This window comes from Gavia stellata, chromosome 32 (assembly GCF_030936135.1).
Source record: "Gavia stellata isolate bGavSte3 chromosome 32, bGavSte3.hap2, whole genome shotgun sequence".
Lineage (NCBI taxonomy): Eukaryota > Metazoa > Chordata > Aves > Gaviiformes > Gaviidae > Gavia > Gavia stellata.
Genome location: NC_082625.1, coordinates 3,102,241 through 3,128,815, shown reverse-complemented (window position 1 = coordinate 3,128,815; position 26,575 = coordinate 3,102,241). Strand labels below are relative to the sequence as shown.

Genomic DNA, 26,575 nt, shown 5'->3' with positions numbered 1-26,575 from the left:
TGTCCCCACACTCCTCATGTGCAGATCAGTCACAGGCTCACCCCATGCAGACACACAAAGACACGAGCAGAAACGGGTACCCACGCAGTCACACAGTTACATTCCCACTCATGCACCGGTGAAGGCTGACAGGCACAACCACGTACCTACAGATGCTCACATGCATAAACATGACAACGTGCACACAATTGCTTTGCACACATGCTCAGACGCTCTGTTATGACCGTGCACCCACCACGAGCCTTGCACATATATACACCTGTGCAGCAGCTCACACGCTTGTGCATGCACGCTCCTACAAACATGCAGGCGGGGAACCCACGCACTCGCTCACGCAGGTGTGCTCACACTCTCTTACATTTCACCGTGATCTGAGCAACGGCTTCTATGACTCCCAGACTGGACATGGCCACACACGTGTAGTTGGCTGAGTCCTTGACATCCGTGAGCTCCAAAACATTACGGCCCACGGGCATGTCATCTTCAGGCGTCAGGTCCTCTGCTCCCTGCATCCACTTGACGTATGGCATGGGCGAACCCACGGCCACGCAGGTGATGTTGACGTTGCCACCGGGCATGATTTCATGGCTGACGGGTAAGATGGAGAAGCGAGGGGCCACACGGCGAACTGTGGATGAGACGCACAGAGGTAACAAAAAAACAAAACAAAACGAACAAAACAAAAAAAGAAAGAAAGAAAGAAAGAAAAGAAAAAGAAGAAAAGGGAGAAAAAGAAAAAAGAGCAAAAGATAATTTAAATATAGATGGGGTTTGTCATCATTTATTTTCTTCCTTCATAAAAAACAAAACAAAAAACAAATAAATTAAAAAATCAAAACCAAAAAACCAAAAAAATCAAACTTCAAATAAACTTTTACTTCACAAACAATATATAGAATATAGACATAAAAGCGATATTTCATAGCAACAGGGTTCCATTGATCAAGATTAGACCCATCACAGCACAGATAAATACACAAAAATTTATTAGCAATTTCTCATCTTTACTGGCAAGAGCTGGCATGGCGAGCGTCGAAAAATCTCCTCCACAGCCGCTGGGGCCCCCAGCTCCCCGCTCCGCGCCCCGGGAAACCTGCTCCTCCCCTTTCCCAGTGGCGTCCGACTCCCGTATCACCTTCTCCCCCGTCAAAACGGAACAGGCCCTCCACCACCACGGCCTGCGACGGTCCAGGAGCCCTCCCCGTCTCCGGAGAGGGGCCCTCTCCCGCCGGCCGCCCTGTGCCCAACGGGTGGCGAGGGATGCTGCAGAGGTGGGGTGGTGGCGAGGAGAAGGCTGGGATGGAGATGGAAACTTCTCAAGATTTTGCCTTGTTGGAAAGGCCTAAATCTCGTTGTGACCCGGAGAATCCAACAAAGAGAGAAGTATCACATCCGCAAATGCCAGGGAGACACCACTTGAAAAGTAAAGAGGCAAAACTATAAAAAAGGGAGGAGAGGGCGTCCCCGGGGCGGGACAGAATTTAGTTAGTGTCTGCGTGTGAGAACCGTCCAGGGGGAGGCAGTCCCCCTGGAGCGAGAAAGAGTGTGGAAAAGATGAGAAACTCTAATGAAATTTTTGTGGTTTTCGGGTATAGAAACCCTAACGAAGCCTCTTTAAGATCTGACACGGTTCCATCGATAGATGCAGCTTTCAGAGTCACAAACATCATGCAAAATAGGTAAAAAAGAGAGAGAGAAAAAGATAGAAAGAGAGAGGAAAATGCAGAGAAATATCATTTATGGGCGGCTAGCAAATGCCCACATGGATACTGAATAGAAAGAGAGCGACAGAGAAAGAAAGGAAGACAAGGAGAAGGAGAACAAGGAGGGGAAGGGAGAAAGAAGAGAGAGAAAGAGAGGGAGGGGAGGGGGAAACCCACTTTAATGCTGCATACTTTTTCTAGCTGATGTGACCCAATGTGGTGGCTCACATTGTCACATCTCAGCCCTGGCGGAATAATAAATAGAATAGAATTAATAAGAAAAACAAGGTAATGAAACTTTAACGTTGAGAAAACAGTGACATGTTCTGTGCATCTCCTTAGCAGAGAGGTGGATGCAGCTTCCAGACCTTACACAATAAGAACATGGACGCAGAGGGGAGGGTGCGGTTTCCTTGGCTCCATTTTCTGAACTAACTGGGCTGACTGGCCGAGGTGGGTGCTCTTCCTTAGGGGTGAAAGCAGGAGAACCGAGAAAGGAGAAACGTAAGTGGATCAGAGGGGCCCTAGGGAGGGAGCTGAGGGCAAGGTCCCGTCCCGCAAGCAAAGACGAAAGGATACAGACCCCGAAAAGATGCAGGCACAGCAGCAACCTAAGGAGAAAAGGAGCACGGGATTCCTCCAGCTTCAGAGACAGCCATGCAGTAAACTCCCCTCAGGTAGGGTGAGCGAGCGGGCAGGAGAGATAGGAATGCTGGGGGCCTGAAAAATACCTGTCCCTGCTGTCCTATTCCCAGGCAACCTCTCTGAACAACCTCTCTAAAAAATCAGTGGCAATTGCATCCATGCAAAAGCAATGCAAAGGACATCAGAGCTTAGCCTGCCATCGCTCTTCCCAAGTCCTAGTGCCTTCGGATGTCCCCCAGAACTGATGTCGTGGGTTTTTCTAGTTATTTTTCTTCCAGCCCGCTCCCCTGGCTGCTGCTCAACATTATGGATCTTTTCAGATGGGAACAGTGGTGCCAGGAGAGATAGTGGCTGTTTTCCATTTAGCGGGGCTTTGTTAAACAAAAGCCAAATACAGCCTTTGCCTCTTCCTGCAAGCTCACAGGGAGATGTCTTCATAGAAGGGTGTGCTCTTCCCATCGTGCTATCAGATCCTTTTCTGCACAGTTACCAGCAGTCAGGAACCAAAGGCAAGGAAAAGACGACTTCCAGATTTGCGGCATTAGGAGCTCAGAGATGTCAAGAGGAGAGTTCCTGCATGCACGGATTTGCGAAGAGAATGGATAGCGTGCCCTCACCTCCAATGTCGCTTGGGAAAGGACTGGAATGTGGAGGGAGAGACTGCAAACTCACCTGGACTTTAACACTAGAAGATGCAAACTCACCTGGACGCTAACACTAGAAGATGACTTTCTGCTTAGAGAAAGGTGTAAGGAGAGTACCACGGTATTTGCACAACCTCAGGCACCAGCACTGGCTCAAGAGAGCAGGCAACATGCTCCTCGCCCCCTCCTGTCACACTGCTATGGAAGATTTTTAGCCCTAGATGTGAGGGTATGTCCCTATTGCCTACTCCATCCTTCTTTCCCCTGTCTGCTTCAGGAGGTACCGCATTTCAGAAAATGGAGCCATGCGAAGACCACACCAGTCACAATCTGAGACAAGATGGAGAGAACTTGAAAAGAAACAAGTGGGGTCAACATGCAGAGAGACCTGGGGTGGGGATGACTCTTTTGAGGAGGGGCTGATATGTAACCTTCTGGAGAGGGGAGGCAAGGTGGGAAGAGGTGAGGAGAAATGGGGAGACATACGCCGGACAAGATCCGGTCAGCAAACAGCATCAACAGCAACAAACAACGGCAGGTGGGATGCAAACACTGAGTTGTCATGGAAACAGAACACGACAATTAATTCAAACTGAGGCTAATCACAAAGAAATAAAACCGAACTGAAAGGAAAAAGAAAAAAAAAAGAAAAAGGAAGAACAAACCAGAATTTAATAACTGAAAAGCATCATTTGATGTATGATAGAGTGCTGAGAATCGGAGTCTGAAGGGAACAGACTGCTGCTGTCTGCGTGCTTTTGGGCAGGGAAGGGAAGAGATCCACTCACAAAACACAAGCTCAGGGCCACGGAGCAGAGCCGTGCAGAGCACGCTCACAAACAACTGCGAAGCAATTCTCCCCACCCTCCCTGCAGCACCCAGGGGTTTAGGTCAGCTTCGTGGGGTCTCAGGGCAGCATTACTCTTTGGCTGGTTTAACGGCATTTGTCACACTTAACTATCGGGAAGCAACCAGCACATCCGGATGCCAGCCCAAAACAATGCGCATTCTGCGAAAAGGGAGGATTTGGATTCGGGTTAGCAGCAGGCTAATGCAAGAACAAAAGAGGCAGTAGCACTTCTGTGGTGCCTCCTGGTTTAAAAAAAGCTACACACTCCTGTGTGCGCCCAAATATACAAACATCCACACACCAGTCTAGGATGTGAAAATAACTCCAACGTTCAATGCTGGAGACCTCAGAAAGTCCCTAGATGCATCCCTGCTACGGCTCAGGGCTGCGACAACCACGTTTACTGTAACAGGAAATACTTATAGGGCTCATCTCTGGATACCACGAACCATCACGCTGCTCTTTATTTTAATTGCTATACCACTCTGAATTAGCTGTTGACATGAGATTTGTCAAGTTGAGAATCTCTGGGCCAGCGTTTCGGTCAGGGAGGAGGAGAGTGGTGGCGGGAAGAAAGCTTGAGATTGAATCAAGAACAATTTCAGCTCTGGGTCCAGCTGGGTTTCACACAGAGCAGCTGAAAGAGTGAAATTTGACATGTAAAAAATGCAGTGAAGAGACTCCCTCCATTTTGCTATCCAACACACTCAAAGGACCGGAAGGAAAAGAAGAACTGCCCTTTCTGGAAAGGAGAAGTTGGGATGGGGCAGTCAGGTCTCCACTTTCTAGACATTTATCTAATACTTTTACCAATTTCTGGTTTTAAGAAGCACCTTCCCTGAGTTTCAGGGATGTTTGGTTTCCATGACAGCTTTGTCAGACCTGTTTTACGAAGCCGACCTTGCATGCATACACATACGTGCATGCTCCATGTGCATGTGCAACATCTCCCCATATACACACACAAGCAGGCACACATAAACACACATTTTTCATGGCCAAAAAACTCTCAGGAGCTTTTTTCAAACAAGAATACAGCTTGTTACTGATAGAGCCAGATTTTAGAACTGGAGCTGGACATTTGTGATGCAAGTCAAATTACTTCAATGCAGAGAAGCCATTTCTGAGGCACAGAAAGATTTCGTAAGTGCAGTTAGTTATGAGTCTGTTTAATACTGTCTGTTGGGTTAGTATTTTACAAAGGCAAATCTGCACCCCGAATTCTGTTTAACATAACTTCCATTAGAAACTGAACAGATCCATAACTTTTCACACCCTTGTAAAGCCAATTGGTTTTGTTGCTGCTCACGGATGCAGAGAGGTTAACCCAGTTTGTGTTCTGTGAGTGGCATTTTCGGTGCATTCTTCTTTCCAGCGAGAAGGTACCAATCAACATCGCTAAGGTTCCCCACCACCACCACTCAGTTAAAAAGAGAGCTGGGGTCCACAAGGTGAGAGATGTCTTTGAAAGGGACAGATTTTACAGACCTGATCGGAAGAGACACTGGGAGATCCAGGGTTGACTTTTGCAACACCAGAATCCATCCTTAAAATGAGTTCCCAGGACGCTGTTAGTGAGAGAAATCTGAGGACCGACCAACCAGTTTGTGCTGAGGAAACCCACCGGTTCCACTTTTTAAGCCCCTTCCAGATTAGCTCAGGGAGAAAAATATTGGAGGAGGAGTGAGGTGGGGAAAGGAGAACACACTAGACAAGAACCCGTCACTTCAAACCCCGATTCACATTAAACCAACTGAAAGATAAACGTATTTTATATCTTAAAGAAGAAATTAATTGAAAAAGGAAACAAAAGAAAGTGAAGTGACTGGTTGAAAGCACCAAACAAAACCAAATGGTATTAAACATTTTGACACTCAGCAAGCTGCTGCTCCAAATGAGGTGAGAAGGCGGACATTATTGGCCATTTTGGTGAGACAGGAGTCATTCCGTCTTGCTCCAAAATGAGGAGGGGGTAGGGGAAAGGGTGCCAAAATAATGTGCAGCCTCTACATTATTAGTGAAGCTTAGATTACACCTGTCCTCCCCTCCCAAAAGGTGGTCCGTCCCTGCCCCTGCGCTGTCCGTGCAGCCGCCTCTGCCTTCTCCCTCTCCCATTCCAATTGCAAGTTCATTCCGCTGGGGCGAGACGCTGTTCGGGTTTGGATTTCCGACCTCCGTCCCTCCAGAGGACGAGATACTTCCCTCCTCATGCCCATCTCCTTCCTAATTTCCTTCACGGTAAATAAAAATAAGTAAGTAAATAGGCAGATAAATAGAGAATGAGACCAAGGCTTGGATTTGGTCTGGAGGAAATCCATTACCTTCCCAATCATTGCTACTTTTCCATTTTAAAAAACACATTAGTTGAGTGACAGGCTGGCTGAACATCTCTGGTCTTTTGTAATTCTTTTTTTTTTTTTTTCTGTTGCTTTTTACAGGATTGATAAAATAATCTGAACCCAATCGTTTTTCAAGCAGCTCTGTAACATTAAACACAGACTTTACTATTTTATTTTTGCTATTTTAATTTGACAAGGTGTAATCTAATTTTTTCCCCTAAAACAAAGAGAACAGCGATGCAAAAGGTGTAAGAGACACAGGCAGGCAGAGATTTCGAGATCAGTACAGCACAGTGTTCCTGCAAAGTGCCCTCTATAGAGAGATATACATATATATACATATATATACAGTTTTGATTTTTTTTTTGGTTGGTTCTTTTTTTGGGGGGGTGGCTTTTTGTATCCATTTCCATTTCCTGATACCCTTGAGAAATCCTTCTGCAGAAACACAGCAAAGTCGTTTGTTTGCTTTGTTTGGTTTCAAACTAGAATTTCAGAGCTGAGGACACCCCAAACACGGACAGGGCGCTCCCCCACCCACGGAAATGCTAACGTAACCCTTAAAAATTGTCACAGAACTCTTCCTCCCTAAACTCCAGCGCCTGGAAAATGGCACTACGGGGTCAGCTGTACAAACTAGCGGTCGTTCTCCCTCCCTCCTTTTCCATTAAAGGATTTATCAATGCTAGTCTAAAAAGGTATTAAAATTCCTACATTTTAAAGTATCAGTGATTGCTTTGACCTTGTGGCTATTTGTATAGTGCAAGTGAAATTATTTCCTTCTAACCTCTACATGGCATTGAAAGCCAAAAGCTTAGCAACCATTCCACTTGTCTATCGAGGGATGGGCTGAGCAACCAGCAGCTCTGGCTCAACGGTCAAATTGCACGAGCCAAACTTAACCCAGGAGCGGGCTACAGGCTAAATTATTTGTTAAATTAGTCACATTTTAATACATTTTGAAGCGTTATTTCCTGAGGTCCTAGACACACTATTTCTGCGTTTTCTATGGGGTTTATTTGAATTGATTTCAACTAGTTTTGCTATTACATGTTTAGCCCTGGCCTGTTTTCATCTTTGGTGTCTCAATGAGTTGAGGTTTTCTAGAGAGCCGTGGAAAATATTTGCAATGTTCTCAGCAGGAACTGGGCTGCAGAACCTGATTCTGGGTGACTAAGCACTGTACTTGACTCCCGCAGCAGAAGACGCAAGACCTAAGCAGGCACAGCGAGCGCACTGTGCTGTTTTCAACGCCTGCTGAACCATTTAAAACTCCCTGGGCTTGAAAAGAGCAGAGCAACGAGAAGCTCAAGCGGAGGGGAAAAAGGATTATCCCTGCAGCACCACAACTGCTGCCTTTTGTAACTCCTGACAGGGCACCACTGTGTGAAATAGGGGAAACATTTTAATTCTGGTAAATTCAATCACGACAATTTGTCCTGTACCAACAGCGGCAGCTCTGCATACTCAGAGGTTGCTAAAGCACAGCCCACACAGCTCTACGGTGCATTGTTCATGCTTCCTTCCCCTTTGTAATATGGAAGGGCATGCAGAGACACTCAGTCCTTCCATACAGTGCTCTATCTTGAGCCAAGCAGCTGGCTATTTGGATGAAAACAGAGCAATTGAGGTGGAAGTCTGAACCTTTCAAAATTAACAGGAGAGCTACAAACTGCTCCGTTTCAAGGGGACAAAACAGCTGTGGCCGTAGATCCTGGACAAGCAGACATATGTGCTCTCTGGGGCAAAACCTGGACCCTGAATGTGTTGACTGACGCTTGGAGAAAAATACCGTCAGGTATGACTTACTCAACCTGGTTTTATCCACCGAAGTGGAGTAAGTGTCTCAGCCCTTTTGGGCCAGATTCAAAGCATCTTAAGAAGGGCAAAAAGGTTTCCCTTCGGTCCTAGCTGGAAGAAGGCCATGCAGCTCTCTGCATGGGTGCCATACACAGCCATCCGTGTTCTGATCAGCTATGAGAACTGCCAGGCTCTCAAACCAGCCTTCCCTGCGCAAGGAGAGGCATGAAGCTCTCAAACACCACCAGAGAGACAGGCATCTCTTGACAGACAGGACTTCCAATCTGTCCTTTCCTGCAATCACTATGGGCCAGAAGTTTGATAGTATTTGTGTCCCTAGGGATACAGAGAAGCATCCAATGAGACTTTTGAAAGCCAGGTGAGTTGTATAGCCCCCATAAAAATCAGCATCCCCATCTTACGGTGTGCTGACTCGCCCGCTAGAACTGTGTCCGTCTTTCCACTGACTGCAGGTGAAATCTGGACAACTAGCTCAGACTAGAAACTTTCATAATCCCTAGGCTGGTGGCAGAATTCATCTCACCTACTTCTGCTCTTTTGTGGGTCTCCATAAAGATACTTTTGCATTTGACCTTGGAAATTCCCTGTTAGCAGACCCTTTGTTATTTTGGACCACAGCATGATCTGATCTGTAATAACACACAAGGCAAACCCTTAATGAATAATTTCAAGGCCATGCCCATAACTTCTAGCAAACCATACAAGCTCTTCTAGCCAGGTATCAAGTCTCTATTTCCTTGCCCAGTGTCATTCCAGCCTACCATGACTACATCCAATTTAGCTTTAGTTTATTGTCGTTGATATTATTATTATTTTTATTGGCTCTTAAGGAAGAATTCAATCTTAAAACCTTCTCAGATCACAAGAGATTCTAGCAGCAGCAGCAGCAGCGCAGTTTGGACATGTTAGAAATACTTTATAGAAGATAAAATAAACAAATAAAAAAGATGGTGTATAAATCCCTTTTTAATTGCACCTAAATCCTGAAACTCAAACTCCTATTCATGAAGGAAAATCCTGTAATTAGTAGTGATTATCACCTTTTAGTCCTAGGCAGGAGGGAGGTGGGATGGGAACACCTCATTTCAAATACTATTCCTTCTCTCTTGCTCTTTTTAAATAGAACAAGGCTTTTTTTCTTCTTTTTCTTTCTTTTTTTTTTCTTTTTCTTTAAATAGAGCGTTGGGGCTGGGGGATGTCTTTTGGCTATTGTTGGCGTCAGAGTTAGAAGAGCCACAGCTAGCCGCTTCAGAAAGACATTATCAACAGTGCAGCATTTCGGAGTGGTACCCTTGTATCTAAGGGGAGAGGGGGAGAGACTTGAAAGGGGGAGGGGGGAATACCAGCACTGAGGGTCCGAGCACTGAAATCTCAGCATTTTAAGAAAAAGAGAAAGACAGACAGAGAGAAAGAGAGAGATAGAGAAAGAGAGAGACAGATACTGTGTCAATACTGCACTGGATTTCTCAAAAATCACACAGCTTTAATACCTGTACACTAGGAAAGCCACTCCTTTGGTAGATTATTGAGTAGTGAGGACTGACGGGCAGAGGGAAACGCATAAACAGGGAAAGGAAGGGCATTCAATTCTGCAACGGGCAAAAGCACCAAGCACCAATGGTACAACTAACACACTGCAAAAACCCCACCTGTTTACTATCCCATGTGGCTCACCCACTCAGGATGCACACATGGGAGGCAACAGAAGCTTAATGGGGATAAACAGGGAGATGAGAAGAGGGAAAAGAGGCATTTTCAGCTAGAATGTAACTTGTCAGATTTCTTGTTGCTGTTTGCAATAGAGATGCAGCTGCCAGATGTGTCCCAGCAGCCTCTTTTGTGTCTAGCACTCCTGCATTTCTCTTTTCACGCTCCTTTAGAAAGAAGGGCTCCACCTTCTCTGGACCTGGCTGATTTTCAGGGTGTCTGTAGCCAGGCAATAGTGGTTCAATGATGGGGAAGAAAGAGGGTAAATGGGGAGAGGCAGAGCCGTGGGACCCAGCTACCCTTCGGCAGAAGACGGGTGGCTGGCTGGCTGCCCTTCACTTCCGACACTGCAAGGACGAGGCATCACCCTCCGACAAGGGAATCTGCCAAGTTCTGCTGATGAGACAAGGCACTGCCTGATGACAGGGCTCTCCACGCACACATGGGTGCTAAAGGACAGGCAACTGCGTGTGACTCAGTAACGCAGCAGGAAGCTTTCTGTCTCTACCCATCCTGGGCTGAAAGCAGACAAGCTCCTGTACGCAGCGTCTTAGGTATTACTGGAGGGAAATGGCCAGTTACCAGAGAGCGAGTTCTGCATCGCTGGGGAGGCCCTTCAGAGCAGGGATCAGGGTTTTTCTTTGCGCGCAGGATGTGGAACAAGAGCCACACCTCCAAGAAAGATGTAAGTAATAACGTGACCCAGGGTCTGCTCTAACTCTTGAACGACACCCTGGCTTCTTACCATCTTTTCCACTTCCCAGATCCCTCCCTCCCCCCGAAACAAAGGCTTGTCCCAAATAGCAGGGCTTCCATGGACAGGCGTTAGAGCTGTGTGACTCCTTTCCTCCTGGAGGGATTGAGGAGTTCAGTTACCACCGGGTGGGCAGGAACACTGGCTTCTCACAATGCGTTTGGAATAAACTACAGCACAGCATAACCAATCAAAACTGAAAGAGGAAATCAAGAAAAAGCAAAAAACCCAACAGAACAGAAAATTTAGAAAGTAAGAGTAAATCCACTTCAAATAAACCAGAACTGTAAAAAAAACCAACGAACTATACATATTTATATATAGAAAAAATAATTCATAATTAATTTAAAAGGTGGCATGCAAAGAAGATTGTTACATTCTCCTATCATGCATCAGGCCCAATGTCCAAACGGCAAGGTAACCATGACGACAAAAAAGTGCAAGAACTCAGCAACATTACCAAAGGATGCATAGAGAGGCCCACAATGCAACTCAACTCATCTCTGCGAGACCCGGGAACGGGCGGGTCTCGCTCATCTTAAAGATTTCTTGCTTTTTCTCTTTTTTTTTATTTTATTTTTTTTTTCTCTTAAGAATGTAAAAATGTGGGTAAAGAAAGTAAAAAAGAAAAAAACCACACCAACCTTCTCGTAGCTCTGAGGGATGTTAAGGGGGTTTGATGCGGAACACAATGACATGAGGAGAAGAGAAAAATAGGGGAAACACAGAGAGAGTAAAAAAAGGCCTTCTCAAGGCTGTCAGCTGCAAATTGATTGTTTTTTTCTCTTAACCAAAATAAAAAGAAAGGAAAAAAAATTGAAGATAGTAACGACCCTCTTTCCTGCCTTCCTAACTCTCCCCCTCCCATCCAGCTAGGCACCTTTTGTTTAAGACCAACCAAGCGCTGTACAGAGGTCAGACCGTGAGCAATCCTAATTCAGAATCAGCACCCGACAGAGGTGCCAACCCCAGAAAGGAGTTCTCACTTCTTTAAGTCCATCTGCTCTTTAGAGAAGGGGGAGCGGAACCTGTACCAGGGGGAGAAGACCCGATACAAGGAGATCCCAAGCTGGAAATCCGCTCCCCCAGCCCGTGCTCCCGCCAGCCCCCACTCCCGGCCCTGCTTGCACTAACTCCACAATGGGACTGAGTAAGGAAAAAGAAATAATTAGAAGAAGAAAAGAAAAGCAAAACAAAACCAAAACATTTCCTTGCAATGTTAAAACTTACAACTCCTATCCCAGGTGTTCTATAGAGACAAGCATGTTATGGGAGAAACAAGTCAATTGGAAACACAAGAGTGTTCAAGACTCTCTTAAAACAAAAAACGGGAAGAAAAATGTGCATGAACTTTCCCTCCCACCCAAGCAAATCCGTTTCAGAAATTTGTTACCTTTCCACGATATTAACACACAAGAAACAAGGAATTAAACAGCATGAAAAACACCCAAACCACAGGCCGAGCTTGCTTACACGGTGTTTTCTGCACTCTCTCGGCCGGCTAATGCTGGCTTTGTTTTTCAGGCAGGCCTCAGGTACACACAGGCTAACTTGGACAGAAAGAGGGCTATCCACCTGGAGCCGACTCTTATCCAGGTGCGGAGACAAGCAACTCCATGGTTACAACCTTTGTCTCCTGGGTAGTTTCCGAGTGGCCAGAAAGGTAGAGGAAATTTGTAAATAAAAGAATAATGAAAAATCCCCACATTTTTTCCTGTTTCTTTTTTTTTTTTTAAAAAAAAAAAAGAACCCAAACCATTCCAGCTAAGCTGTCTGTGAAAGATTTAGCCCTGAATTAGTATCAGATCCAGATTTACATTCCCAAAAGAAGAATTTCGGGGCCCAGGTGACAGGGCAAATTTCAAACGCAATTTTCCAGCTGGCCACAAAAGGCTATTTAAAAATTTAGCTTGGAAACATTAAATTATTAAAAGCCTTCTCTCCATGTGCATGTGATTTAGTGAGCGTGAGACACGAGAGAGAGAGAAAGAGAGAGAGAAAGGAGTGCACACAGGAGCATGGCTCTGCATTTGACTGCAGAGTTAACGTGAGTGTAGGTGGGAGGCGCTTCCTCTGTCGATGGGATGGAAATGGGAACAGTTTGCTGGGATGTAACTTTTCTTTTTTCCTCCCAATGGTATTTTTCTTTTTTTAAATAAGCGAGAAGGACCAGCCCTGCTCTCTCATTACCAAAAGGGTTTTGCTGTGGAAAGATATTAAACCAAAGCTACACACAAAATATTACAGGTCAGAGAGGTTAAAATAAAATAACAAAGAAAGCAGAAAGGCTATGGCCCCACTGGGTGTGAGAACATCGAGGGAGCATCCAGCAGAAGCCAGTCCCCCTGTCATCTGTTCCCCATGCTACATGGGTGAAGGAATCTGTTGCTGCGGCAGAGATATCTGGGGGCCGTCTCCAGCTTTCGGTGAGTCTGTGCCCACAGCCAGCGTTCATGCCCAGGGAACCAGTCACAAATTACTGCTGGCAAAGGGAAAACCAGCTGGGACTTAGGCAAGAAGTGAGAATGCACCCTCCTGTTGCAATCTGGTGAGATCCAGGGGACAGAGAGCTCAGTGGAGGGGGCTGAGAGGGTCCTCCCCTCCTCTCACACCCACACCAGCAGAACTGAAACCTTTCCACTTCCAGAGAGCAGGGATCCTTTGGGAGAAAAGGGGATTATGGCCTCTTTGCAGCCAACGCTGTTCTTTCCCCTCTGGGCTCTGCAGGCTGGCAGACTCTTGGGCACACTATTTTGGGTCACACTTGACTTCACTGTGGGTGACACAGCCATGTATTGCTGCTCTGCAACTCTGGTGCGGTAGCTGGAGCCACCAGCAGCGGTGAGGAAGTCAGTGTGCACCAGGATCCCCCTGCAAGCTCAGCAGCGCGCTGTAAGGATCCAACCGATTAGCACCAGCGCTTCCCCTGCGCTCGGGGACAGGATTGAATCAAACAGCTGGGGACAAAGGAAGGCCATGGGGAGGGAGATATTTGCCAGTGTTGTGAGCCGATGCGCTCCCTACCTCTCACGTAAAGGTTAGCAGGGGAGGAGTAGCGCACTCCGGCGCTGTTGCTGGCGACACATTCATATTTCCCCTGGTCTGTCTCCTCGCTGCTTTCAATCTGCAGGCCACCTGGGAGGAGAGAAGAAGACCGCAGCAAAGACACGATCATCACCATTTTGTTTTGTTTTGAAGAGAGAGCAATAGCGTCAATGTTTTGGTTTCTCCTCCCCTTAGGCTAATACACACCGGGACACTCCCTAGGGGTCTTGGGCTATGAACTCTGGAAGTACTGAGCCCTCCGCCGCCATCAGCTAATGTCTGTGCTCAGCGTTACGGCTGGACACATATCCAACGGGGAGAGAAAATTTAATACCCCCCTCTATACTAAGTGTTACTCTCTGTACTGCAACGATCAGCAAAAGTACCAACTTTTGTGGCTTCTGCAATGCAGACATTCTGCACCAGAACTCATGAAATCAACTTCAATAATCCATATTACTGCGATCCCCAGAAATCTATCAGAAGGCAGCTGACTTTCCCTTGCTCGATTTGAAGCAGTGACCATAAAAGCAAAAGGCTTTTGTCACCCACTGCCTACGATCCCTGGAGCATTTTTATCACTGCTGCCTTTGTTTTGTGCCTAAATACCTGATTCACAGGAAGCCTACAGGAGATGAGAGTCAGTGTGAAAAGCACCTTACTGATAGTGAATATTCCCATGGGAAAACCCTGTAAATACTGCAGTGGAACTTCAAAATTGCCTGTGTGGTTTACACCGACTGGGCCAAAAGGATTAAGGTTTTTCTTAAACCTGTACATTACTGCAGCCTATAAGAATATACCCAGAGCCCATACTAAACACTCCTGTAAGCGAACATGCGGAGATATGCAGCATGTAACTACATGGAAGAAAATCTCCTCCTTTATCTCAAAGGCTTCATCCCTGCAAAACTCCAGTTAAAATGCATACTACACATATAATTCAACAGCCTATCAAATGTTTTATGTATTAGGAGTACATGATTATGCTACAGATATGGACAGAGCTCACATGTGGTAAGACTCCTAACTCTCATCTCTGGAAAAAACCTAAATATGAAAACCAAACAATTCCAGCTCAGTGTAATATCACTGATTAAATCTTAAGTGAGAAAAGTGCAAACGATAATCAGTGTTGGTTGCAGATACAGCCTCTTCAGGAAGGAAAACCAATGTGTTCACATGAGGAGGACACGGAGCTCATGTTCCTCTGTGTGTGCATGGGTGAAAAAGGATGCTGCGTGGGAAGACGTGAGGCTGTGAATTTATGACAGGGATGGGGCGTGATAGTGCGACTCCCGCCAGCATCCACTGTGTCTGGTAGCTCCCAAAGGCAGAATAGATAGAATCAAAACCAAAAAAACCCCACCCAAGCCACTAACCCAAACTAAATTAATTTCAAAAGAATCTGTGGGTATTTCAGTACAACAGGAGTTAGAAACCAAACAGACTGAAGCTTCACTCTGAGACACCAGCTGAGCATATTTCACACTGAATTACAGCTCGAGCGTGCTCTGTCATCTGAAAGCTCCACTTTGGTGGAGAGCTAGTCAGTGAGTTTTCCTAGAAATTTCTGTTAATTTGGCCAAATCTGTAGGTTGCTTCCACCAGTTCCAGACAAATTTTTTGTGTGGCTCATGAGCATTGCTTGTCTGAGCGTACACCAGGGGAGACGAAGTCACACTGCACAGCAGGAACAGAACCGTGAACCGCAGGCAGGCAGCTTCGCCAGGGGAATAAGGGCTCACCCCTTTCGTCTTGACCACTGCAGCTTTGCTGGTGAATGCAATGGTGGAAATTATACTGTAGAGAGGTCAATGAGTTTTCAGCACTTGTCAGGAGCCAATAGAGGTGATGCGTGAAAAAGTAAATCTCACCTACAGCACCTCCTGTTGCTTTTACCAGCAGAGAATTATGGACTTTTAAATTTGCCAGTGTAGGTGAGACCAAAGCAGGGTCTTCCAAGGGGTGCACACCCAATTCCTGCTGACTTTCAATGACAGCTTGAGGTCTAATATCTTTTTGGCTCCATTAAAGAGACAGTGCAGAAGCTACTTACCATGAGTATCTTTCCCAGAAAAACCTAAGGGTAAGAGAGTGGGGAGGAAGGGGAAAGAAGGCTCTGAAGCCAAACAAATGAGTACAGTGAGATGGTAAGTGCTGAAGATCTGACTGAGCAAAGGATTGGAAAACTTTCACCACCATCAGTGGCTCAGGAGCACTTTGCACCAATCAAGAGAAGGCCCTAAGTATTTACCAAGCTTTGATAGCATTTAATGCTCAAGATAAACTTCAGTCCTTCACAGTCCTGGAGAGATTAGCTCTTAAAACTCTGCCGTAAATCTGAGGCAGCACAGGCCGAGACGTTATTAGAATAACAGTATCAGTATTACCAAGTGCACCCAGCGAACAAAAAAGGACATTATAACCATATATAAAATAAAGACAGGTATAAAAAAGAAATATCTAGAGGTGAAGCAGGACAAGAAAACATAACAAACAACAACAAGAATCTGTATTGAGCACAAGTCAATGAAACAGGAACTGAGTGGAGAGAAGTGTTTGGAGAGTGGCTGAGTGAGTGAGTTGGGGGTGTCTTACCTCGGATCGGTGTACCTTCTGCAAAGAAAACAAAGAAAGTAAGTGAAAAGACTGTAAAACCCCAAACACCTGGACTGCCCGTGGGAAAAGGACCTGAGTCAAGGAAGACAGTTCCCAGTAGGAAACTTCCTGCTCTACCTCATCTTAAATTACGGGGACAGACTGAAGAGGGTTCGGGGTACTCAAGGTGGGGATGCCCTTTTTAAAGCAGTCCAATTCAGCTGGCTGTTTACAGAGCCTCCATGGCACTTGGCTTGAAAAGTCTTAAGACTCGCTCCATTTTGTTGCTAAGAATGCAAAGAGAGTCTTCAAGCTCTCAGATAACGCTACTGTTTGCTACTTGCAGAACATATGATGAACCTGCATTTATCTTCATCACTCCTGGGGAAAAGGGTCGGCATTATGGCCGTGCTAGCCCAGACAGGGAAAGCGACATCCAGGTACCTTGCATCACATTAAGAGTTGCAGGTTTGATCCCACCTTTGCTAGCAAATTCCCAGTTGCAAATGTTAAGTTAATGGCACTGATGTGCACGCAATTCAATGCATGGACCTTCAGTTATCCTTTAGCAGCTCTGCACAGAGACTAAAGAAGGCCATGCTACTGTCAAGTGAAAGGGCTACCTCATGCGACTGCTCTGGAAGCCTCCCTAATGCCAGCGCGGGAGGGGGTTGTATGGAGAGAGAAGAGTCCTGCTACACTTGCCTGTTGACTGCATCTCCCTCAGGTTATTTTTATTCAAACCCCCTCCAGTTGTCTCTCAGTGCCTAACGTAAGTCTTCTGCCTAGGCAGGTCTCACAGATGAGAGGACGCGACGTTGCGGCTGGTGAACCATGCCACAGTCAATGGTAAAATCACTGTCCCCCCGTTTGACATCCTGAGGTTGCAACCATCTTCCTTTGAAAACACGGCAGGTCCTTTTGCTCACAGCGGCATTCAAACTTGTCACACAGCTTATCAAAGAAGGGGTTTTAGTTGGTTGGTTTTTACCCCAATCCTGAGAACAGGGCAGATTCCGCAATTACAAGTATTGCCTCTTACTAGGGAGAAATGCAAGAGCTTCTCTGCAATGGTAACAATGCTGTCATTCTGCAGCACCTCCCAGCCAGGGCTTGTACAGCACATTTCGTGATAAATATCAGCCTTACACTCTCTCCTCGCTCCCAGTGAGGTACAGCAGCATTATTGCCCCCACTTTACAGGTGGGGAAACTGAGGTAGAGGTGAAGCAACTTGCCCAAGGTCACAGAGGGAAGTCTATAGCAGAGGAAAGAACAGGAGTCAAAGCCTCCTGTGTGTCAATCTTCTGCCTTAACCACCAGAAAACCCCTTCCCTCCTTATCCTTCAGCCCTGCTCATCCTGCGGTTCAGTCCTCCATTTTCAGGATAGAAGGTAAAAATATATAGGTACTGATTACAGTTAACCTTTATTTTTCAAAGGAGATGAGGGGAAGAGAGGTATTATAGTGTTAGGATATTAGATTCTAGTTATACTCAGCTTCTAGTTAAGAGGTTAGGTTATTTGCTAGAGAAAAGTTAGCATCTAGTTAGGGTTAGGAACTAGCTAAGGTTAATAAAGCAGGCTGGTTAGCTATCAGGAAAAAGGCTGGAGAGACAGCGCTTGAAAGAGAAGGGGGGGGAGCGTGTACTTGGGCAGATCTCCACACAGGAGATGGCAGGAAGGTTTTAAAAAGCGAGCGAGAGAGAGAGAGACTAAGCAGCAAAGGGTTATAGTTCAACTCAGTGGAAATAAAAACAGCCTCTGATACATCCTTCTGTCTCAAAACTGGAGTGAAAATCTGCCATCTGTGGCACAAATCTGGAACAAGGCTAATGGGAAGAGGGTAGAGGAGGGGAAGAGACCCCAACATCACTCACTGCTATAAAGCTTCTTTGGCCTTGGCTAAGCCTGGCAATTTCCTGCAGAGGTTTACTCTAACTGACAGGAGAAACACGCTGGAAGTTAGAGCTATGTAAGCATAGATACAACAGCAGCCGTTACCATCTTGTGTCATTGTAGGTTAGTTATTCCCTGTTCCCTCTAAGTATCAGCGTTGCCCCTGGAAATAGGTTGTCAGCAGCTCTCAGAGACAGACTGTCTTGGAGACAGTGCTCTTGGAGAGCAAGATAAGCCAAGCAATGCCACCTTGGTCTTTCCAGTCCTAACTCTGGCACACAGGACATAGAGGTGAGGAGCAAAACATGTTTTGCAAGATGCCCCACACCAGGGATGGAGGGGACAGAATTTGAATCAGAATGAGATCACGTAACTCGCAAGGAAAGAACAGCAGCTTGAATGGTGGCAGAGACACAGATGGTAGATTTTCACTATTGGAGTTTCACATCTAACCAGCTTCATATTCAATACAGAGGGCAGCAGGATGGTGCTAGAAGAGGATCTGAAGTAAATTAGTTATTCTGAAGAACTCTGACAGGTCCTGTAAGATTTGATACGGGGTCGCGGTGGTGGAGGGGAGGCACCTGTGTTCAATAGCTGGCTTGCTGGTGTCCTAACACTGTATGAGCAAATGCACGAGGCTTAACCACTGTCCAGGGCAGAATAAGGGCACCAGCTTTGCAGGAAAACTAAAGGAGGAAGAACTCACACTGAATGCTGACTTTTTGAGTGAAAAGCTGGTTTTGAGATGCCACGTGCAAACTATTCAGACTGCCTTCCACAGCCTCCCAGAATCTGGAAATCTGCCTATTTAGGACAAATTTTGAGGCTGCATGAGCCCAGATGGCCAGCCTAGTGTTTAGCAGCAGAGGCAAAAGACAGCTTAAAGGACTTGCCTCTGGATTATAAAGGACCAAGATGGTGCCAGGCAGAATACCACGTGCAGGTGTCCCCCTCTGTCACAGAGCATGGAATCTGCTCTTCCACCACCCCTTCCTCTGACTTCCCACACACCAAGCTGCCTACGGATTCTCCAAGCCTTGAAAACAGGGAGCGGAGGACAGTCACCATTGCCATGGTAATGGCAGAAAACACATCCCCACCTTCTGTCAGGCCACGTGTGAGGACATGTGTGTGCTCTGCTCCTCTCCCGAGGGCTGGAGAGAGCTTTCTATTCTAAACAAGCAAGCAATCATCAAGGGTCTTCTGCAATTTTAAAACGCCGGATCCTGGCTGACAGCTGCAATTGCTACATCTCTAATAACAAAAGGGGACTTGGCACACGGAGGAAATGTGATGTGAGCTCTGCAGACAGGCTCCTGGCTTCTCAAGGGACAGAGACGATCTGGAAGAGGGGGGGGCTCTTCCTTTGCTCAACCCTTTCCCATAGCTGATGGCCTGTGATTTACAGCTTCAATTTGAAAATGCCGCACCCCCACCTCTCCCTTCTGAAAATGTCAATAACCCTGTTAGATGTGAAACTCCAAGACCTCCTGCAGGTATGAACACAATTATCACGGTTCCAGGGTACAAGCTATTGTGTAATTGGGGAATTCCAGGACAACTGTTGCTAAGTTACAAAAAAAAAAATCTATCCAATGTTAGGAGGTTCATATTTAGCTGTTATCGCTTTATACAGATATATTAATTAGGATGATTATTAGTCTTTTTGTAGCCTGCAATACCCCTGCAGAAATTAATTAAGAGGGCAGAATATCCCTACTGAAAGAGTTAGTAGAAGAAATGCATAGCATGCCTCTCAAGAAGCTGTTACAAAGGAATTAGTTTAAAGGGCAAGGGTTACAAATCTGGACACTAGCAGGTTTGGGGTTTTTTGGTTTGATTTTTTTTTTAATTGAACAAACTTACCAAAGGTCTCTGAATGTTAAAAAAGTGGAAAAAAAAAGAAAAAAAAAGTTTGTTACAGCCAGTTATTTAGAAAACAGAAGACAACACACAAGACACAAAAGGTTTTAGTGTTTCTATGATGCAAGAAGGTGGCTGGAGGCTGCCTCCCGTTATCCCCCCTAGGTGGCACGGCTGAGCAAAGGACACTGGCTTCTACTTTTAAAAAGTCCTGAGACTGCTCGCATTGGGGTTAAGCAGAAATATCCGTTTCTTTTCCACCACCAAGACCATTTAAACTTTTAGACAACCTGGGTCTCTAAGGCTGAGATGTTCATGTATGTCAACGGGAAGCTGGAGCCTAGACAGAGGTTCTTCCCATTCTCCTTTGACTGACAATTCAGGTTTTCATTCAGCAAAACCCCCAAGCATTAAAGTATTTCCAGTTGCTTGGAAAGTTTATCTGGAGATGGAAAGAAGATGAAATACTGTATAGAGAAAACCCTCTATGGTTAATGCCGTATCACCTGTTTCTCAATTATATTGAAGACCCATAAAATAATGGGTCCAGAGGATGATGTGAGTATAATGACCATGGTCTCAGAGGCCCATTTATACTGCCAGCGAAACATTCCGGGTTTCTAATATAAATGAGAACCAAATCTGGGCACAGCTACCCAGTTTTGCAGAGCCGTGTGTATGACATTTCACTTGTACCTTTTAATGAGCTAATTTGCATGTTTGCCACTAACTCATATATTGATATAAATTCAGTTCTTGACACCCTCCGTAATAACGCAGCTTGGCTGCTATCCTGATGACTTTATCTCCCAGGCAGAATCTGGGTGACTGTCCTGTCCCGCTGCTCTCTCAGCCTGCCCCTGTCCCAGTCTCCGTCAGGGAGCAATGCACAGCCAAGCCTTCAGAGATAACACAGTCGCTGGCTTCTACTCTGTTAGCACAAAGTGCAGCAATGAAGTTGTGATTTAGTACCAGGGTCACTCCTCCTCCCTGCACTCCTATTCACAGAGGGCTTGTCAAACACCCGTTAGCTGGGTGTAATTGTTAATCCCCAAGAAGCTGGGCTGGAGTCATACTGATGACCTGTGGGTGAAAGACACTGAAGCTCATTAGCAGTGTCCTGAAGCATCCAATGCCCTAACGTGTGCTAGTGCCACACTTCTGGCAGCAAAGTTTGTTTTCTGGAAAGATGAATGTATTAAATTAAGTTCTGACTTGAGCAGCACTCGCATCATCAGCGCTCAAACGGGCATCGCCTTGCACATCACACTCGGTTTACAAATACACACCTGAATCTGCTCTGCCTTGGTCTTAAAACAATCTCCTCTCCGCTGACTAAAATACTAACACAGTACAGATGACCCTAATGTTAATATGTTTTGCATTTTCCCAGGCCTTTGCATCACAGAACATGCAAGTTTTGGAAGGCCATAAAAGTAGATGAAATAGGAGAATTCAGAAGTCCTGACTGTCCAGGAATCTGCACTCCCTTTCATACAAGCAACAGGTTTCCGCCCCTAAGGACAACAGGGATGCTTCAGGGGTTCACCAGTTTACTAATTCAAAGCAGCTGTAAATGAGATTAATTCTCAGCAGGTATCTTCTGATTTATCATAAAGGCCAAGGGTTCACTCTGGGGCTAACCAATTCACTGGAATAAAAATGCAGCACTCAGGTGGCTTTAAGGAAAACACCAGATCAAACCCAGTTGAGGAGTATAAAGGCATTCTAGCAAGATGATAAATGTATTAAAAATAATCTGCCTGTGCATTACTCACACTTCAGATCACGGTCACAGAGCATGATATAATTCTAGTTTACCTCTCATTATTTATGCTGAGTGATTTTTTTTATTTGCATTTGCCTCAGCTGTTATGATAAAACAGGGAGGTCAATCTCATCTGTGTTTCTGGGATTCAGCAATCCATTCTAATTCAACAAAGCAGTTTAAGTATCTGCTTGTAAGTTTGCTTCACTGAAAAAGGATGCATTTATGCAGGTGTATAAAAGCTACACTGATCTGGAACTATACTGAATCTTGTCCACTGGTGGTCCACAGAACTAAAAATCTTTATATAGAATCTTTGCCAAACAGGGCAAGAGAAAAACCAGGTGGTTACATGCTCTGATGTTCAGACCCAGCGTTACAGTAATCAGAACTGATTTCTTCAGAGCCAGCAGAGGTCTGGGCAGAAGCAGTCAGCATCACTTGTAAAATGAGCAGAGCAACCCCAGTTGCTTCACTGAAGCCTCTGCTTTCCCTTTGCCTACAACAATGCCATTCTTTTGCCAAAAACACTCTTGAAAATGCTCCATCTCGCTTGGCCAAAAGAATGTTCTGAGTAGCTGAAGTGACACTAGTGCTTGCTAGGTCCAACCACACAGACACATTTTCTCTAGGCCAGGTCAAAGCTGTCAGTCCAAGCAGTATTTGAAAAGGATTGTTTCTCAGGTTAGTTTTTGTCAAAAGGTAGAACTTCCAAAGGTTGTTTCATATTTGCAGCTATCAGAGAGAAATTAGTTGGTTTTTTATGTTGAGAAATGGAAGTGCTTTATCAGTAGTATTCAAAAATATATATACCTATGCCCTCCTTGCACACATACACACACACTCACACAGTGAACTGGCAGACTTAACAAGTATAAAAACAGCTCTTGAAACATGAATATTAAGACATCTCACGTTGACACACACACACAAAACAACAAACATAAAACAAACAAAAGAGACAGATGGACAAGCAGATGGGGAAAGACAGAAAACAGATAAGAGCCACGGAGCTGGGGTACATCTGTTCATGGAGATCCACTCCATGGGCACTGCCACTGAGCACCAAGGGGTCACTCCAGAATGCTCACAACCACTCTCCAGCGATGACTGCGGGGACTTCATGCCGGAGTGATCCTGCAAGAGCTGTTCCTCAACGCCAGCTTTGAGAGGCTCAATTCAGACCGACAGGATCATGTTTTGACAGTAAGAGGCTGCCTGAGCTGCAGACCCTATACCAGGTGTGTGTGGCCTAAAAAGCCATGTCTGCTGTAGAGGTTCTCTCTCATCCTTACCCAGTTCTTGGTCTGAGGAGGACACTCTCAGCCCCCATCCAGTCTCCAGTTTCCCTTGAGCTGCAAGAGCACCGTTATCCAGTGAACTAGTTACAGCATCTCCTGGATGGGAAACAGCTCCCCTGCTGTGATTCCCCTTGTGTCAACCAGGCAGCACGGAAGGCCAGGAGGATGGGCTGGAGGGGAAAATACTCCAACCACTCCCTGGGTAAGAACGTGAGTCCCAAAGCCAAAGAAAAGCTAATGCCCCGATCCACACCAGTGGGGCCTGTGTCTATCAGCCCTCTCTTCTGCTTCAGAAACCTCTGAGCAGTCTCTTCAGGGCTCTATCTAGGTCTCAATTCCTCCACTCTCACACAGAGACCTTACCTGATCTCAGTTGTTTTATTCTCCCATTGCTCGCGCTGGGGTCGACAGGCAGGAAATCTTTAAACCAAGTGATCTCTGGGTCAGGGTTCCCACTGGCCGCACAGAGCATTGTGGCTGTTCGTGTCCGCTCCACCACTTTCAGCTGGGGTCCCATATCGATGTTTGGGAAGCCGGGAGGTAACTGGTCCTCTGGTGGCAGAGAACAAAGGAAGAGTGGTTAAACACGTACCAGGGACCAGGGCAGCTGAAGGAGCTGGTCAGTGGAACACACCGAAGAAAGCATCAGGCAGGCTTGCTGCCCAGTACTCTGTGCAACGCAATTTAAAACAAGGCCAGAGATGGTTTGTGAAAACACGTTATACAGTAAAATTTACCAGTTTGTCCATTTTGTGTGAATATTCTAAGGTCCCACAAGAAGATTCTACATTTAAATGCAATCTATTAAAACCCTTTGGGGCACGGGAATAGCCATTTCAAAGACTCTCCAGGTCTTGCACTGAATCCCTCTGTCAGGTAAGTGACTCGCGCTTATTTGTTTGTACAGCAGAAGCTGTGCACACATATGGCAAAGATCCCTGCACTGCAGAGTACAGTCTCTACAGGCACATTTAAAAGGAGCAGTTCATCTTTCCCCTCCAAACCCCAGAGTACGAAACAAACTGCACAAGAGAAATAATGACAGTGACTACGTGAAAAGGCCTGTCAAAGACACAGTGGAAACTAAGAGGAAGGAGAGGAAAATATCATCCAGCTGTAGTTACCAGAGGGGACACACATAACAACAGTAAGCCAAGTGCTGTCAGACAGGGTGTGATTTTTAGATTTATTAATTCAGAGTTCTGCTGCCCTAGAAGAAGAGGGACGTGGCACCAGCACCTAGAAGACAGGCTCAAATGAGCTTCCTGCTTCCTCTCAATCTTGCCTTTGCCTTCACTAATGAGGGTGAGGAGGGCAATCCTAACCGATGCTGACTAATTTGTGATAACTAATACAAAACGCCAGTGCTTCCCCCGTAATCTTTGTCATGACCTCCTAACTCACATGGTAGAGAGCTGTCTTATGCTGGCTGATACAGCTCAGGAACGTGCCATTTTTTTCCCCCCCAGAAAATCAGTCTTTGGGGGAGGGCAGCCTGGAAAGAGGACACGGGCACCAAGGTGAGGCTTTATAGGGATTCTCCGTCATTTCAAATGAGGCGTACTGAGGAATCACAGCCTCGGCAATCTATGGCATTGAATCCATCCCAAATGCAGGCGAGGGAACAGAAGGGAAATAACATACAAGATTTTAAAAAGGTGGGATTTTTAAAAAAGTAACATACAGCACAATCAGCCCCCCACCAAAACCAATGGGAGCTCTCACAACATCAGCAGAGATGGGCTGGAAACCCTTGCCTTGGTGGGAAAACATCCCTGCCAACGGCAAATACAGCAAAAGCTCATTTCCTACTGCTGGCACATTACATATCAGAAGCAATGGAACCAAACTACGTATGGCTGAACCCAGAGGTGGTGGACCAAGAGAGAAACCCGGTGGCCTTGCTACAGTGGGTGTCTTTTCCTGTAAGAGCAAAGCAGAATCACCAGATCCCAGTACTGCTCTACGCGAGCTCCAAACACACATGATTTGGGTAAGAGCTATTCCACACTGCTGTGCTGCACGCTCAACTTCTAAAAATCTATGAAGATCATGAAGGCAGAGCTAAAGGTTTGTGTGGTGCTCTGATACCTGAGGCCAAGAAACTCTTGTCTAGTACCATTATTAGCAGCGCAGAGCTACCACAGAGAAGAAAAGGTTTTAAATGCCTCAATTGTGTGTTTAAAAATGTGCATTGTTTCCTTCCTCTGACCATTGTTGGAGAGTTATAAAGGATCTATTGTGACTCACTGGAGAGTGAAATGTATTAACCACACCTCTCCGCATATATCAAAGGAACCTGAGCACAAACAAAAACACGTACTATTTTATAACTGCTAAAGTAATCCAGAATAGTATGGACAAACTTACAGTTGTATAAAGGCGCAGTCATTTTGGTGCGTCTGAAGCACCTCTAAACCAGGGTATTGCATTCGAAATAGAAAGATAAACATCTTTACCTAGGGACTGAACCAAACCTTTGAGTTCTCAGTTCACCAGCCTGTGCTTGGGCATTGTAGGAGTCTCCCAAACAGCGTGTGCTCTTGTACATCACGTGTGCTGCAAAACCCTAACCCCCCCAAGACTGAGCTCAGGACAGAGGGGCCCTGGGAATTGCTTTGCCTTTGCACAGCTTTCAGCCAGGCTTTTAATGTCTTCTCTTCCCTTCTGCTATTTAACCAGGCGGTGGTGTGTTGTTAAGGAGCCGCGGAGCTGCTGCCGCATTGGCTGCAGATGACATCATTATTGACTACTGCTTTTATCCTGCTCCCTGGTGATGCTACTCTACCTGGCTCAAACCTGTGTCCGTTCATTTCATGAACCAATTAATCCACAGAGAGAATAGCCCTCTTGACTGGCAGGGTGTGTGCGACTGTGTGTGCGTGCACGTGCGCGTGTGTTGGGGGAGGCCTGGTACAACTATTATTACTGAGTGTTTCTAATTAAACAAAAATGTTAATCTTGCAGCACAATGTGCAGAATTCCTCTGAGTTTAATTAAAACAACTGCGACTAGAGGCGTGATCAGATTTCAGGATCAGATCAGCGGAGGAAGCATCTCTGAACATCACATATTGCACTGATTCAAGTGCCCAGATTTCCTTCCTCCCAGGAAAGTCAAACTGCCTTCGTCCCCTAACAATTGGATTCCCTGGAATAACGCAATTACAACCTCGACTCAATCCCCACAAGACATGCATGCACATGCCCTGCCACCCTCCCCATCAATCCCCAAACACCAGCCCAAACCTGTTACCAAATAAATAAATAAGGAATGGTTTGGATCGTGAATTTTCTTTCAAAAAGCAGCCCAGGCAACTGCAAGAACAAAAGAACCAAGATACAAGCTGAAGATGCTTCAAGGGCACATCTGGGCAGCTGCCTGCTGTTGAAAATCATACTAGCTTACGCAGGCAAATGTTTTCACGTGTTGCACTTGCCATATTAATAGAACATCCCAAACACCTCATTCATACCTGCTCTTAGACAGAGTTGTCTAAAGGCCCCCCCAATGAAAAGCTGGTGCATTACCTCAAAGCCACTGAGCAAAGTAGGGTGAGAAAGAATAGGGGAGGAGGGATGGAGAGAGGCAGGGGGAAAAGAAAAGAGCACTTTAGCATTCATTTATAATAAAT

At 45.8% G+C, this 26,575-nt stretch overlaps 1 protein-coding gene across 8 annotated transcripts in view; it reads right to left on the bottom strand.

Moving 5' to 3' along the window:
* The window catches only part of PTPRS (protein tyrosine phosphatase receptor type S), a 99,765-nt gene that overhangs the window by 47,623 nt on the left and 25,567 nt on the right, over window positions 1-26,575 (bottom strand). For 5 of the 8 annotated variants that reach the window (XM_059831674.1, XM_059831677.1, XM_059831675.1 and 2 more), the window contains exons 4-6: window positions 23,305-23,493; window positions 13,488-13,598; window positions 359-628 (exon numbers count right to left, since the gene is read on the bottom strand). In XM_059831674.1, the coding sequence (XP_059687657.1) occupies window positions 359-628; window positions 13,488-13,598; window positions 23,305-23,493 (570 nt within the window). Of the gene's footprint in view, window positions 1-358; window positions 629-11,107; window positions 11,120-13,487; window positions 13,599-16,109; window positions 16,128-19,875; window positions 19,885-23,304; window positions 23,494-26,575 lie in introns of all 8 variants that reach the window. The other 3 variants (XM_059831676.1, XM_059831679.1, XM_059831680.1) reach the window with 3 other exon arrangements.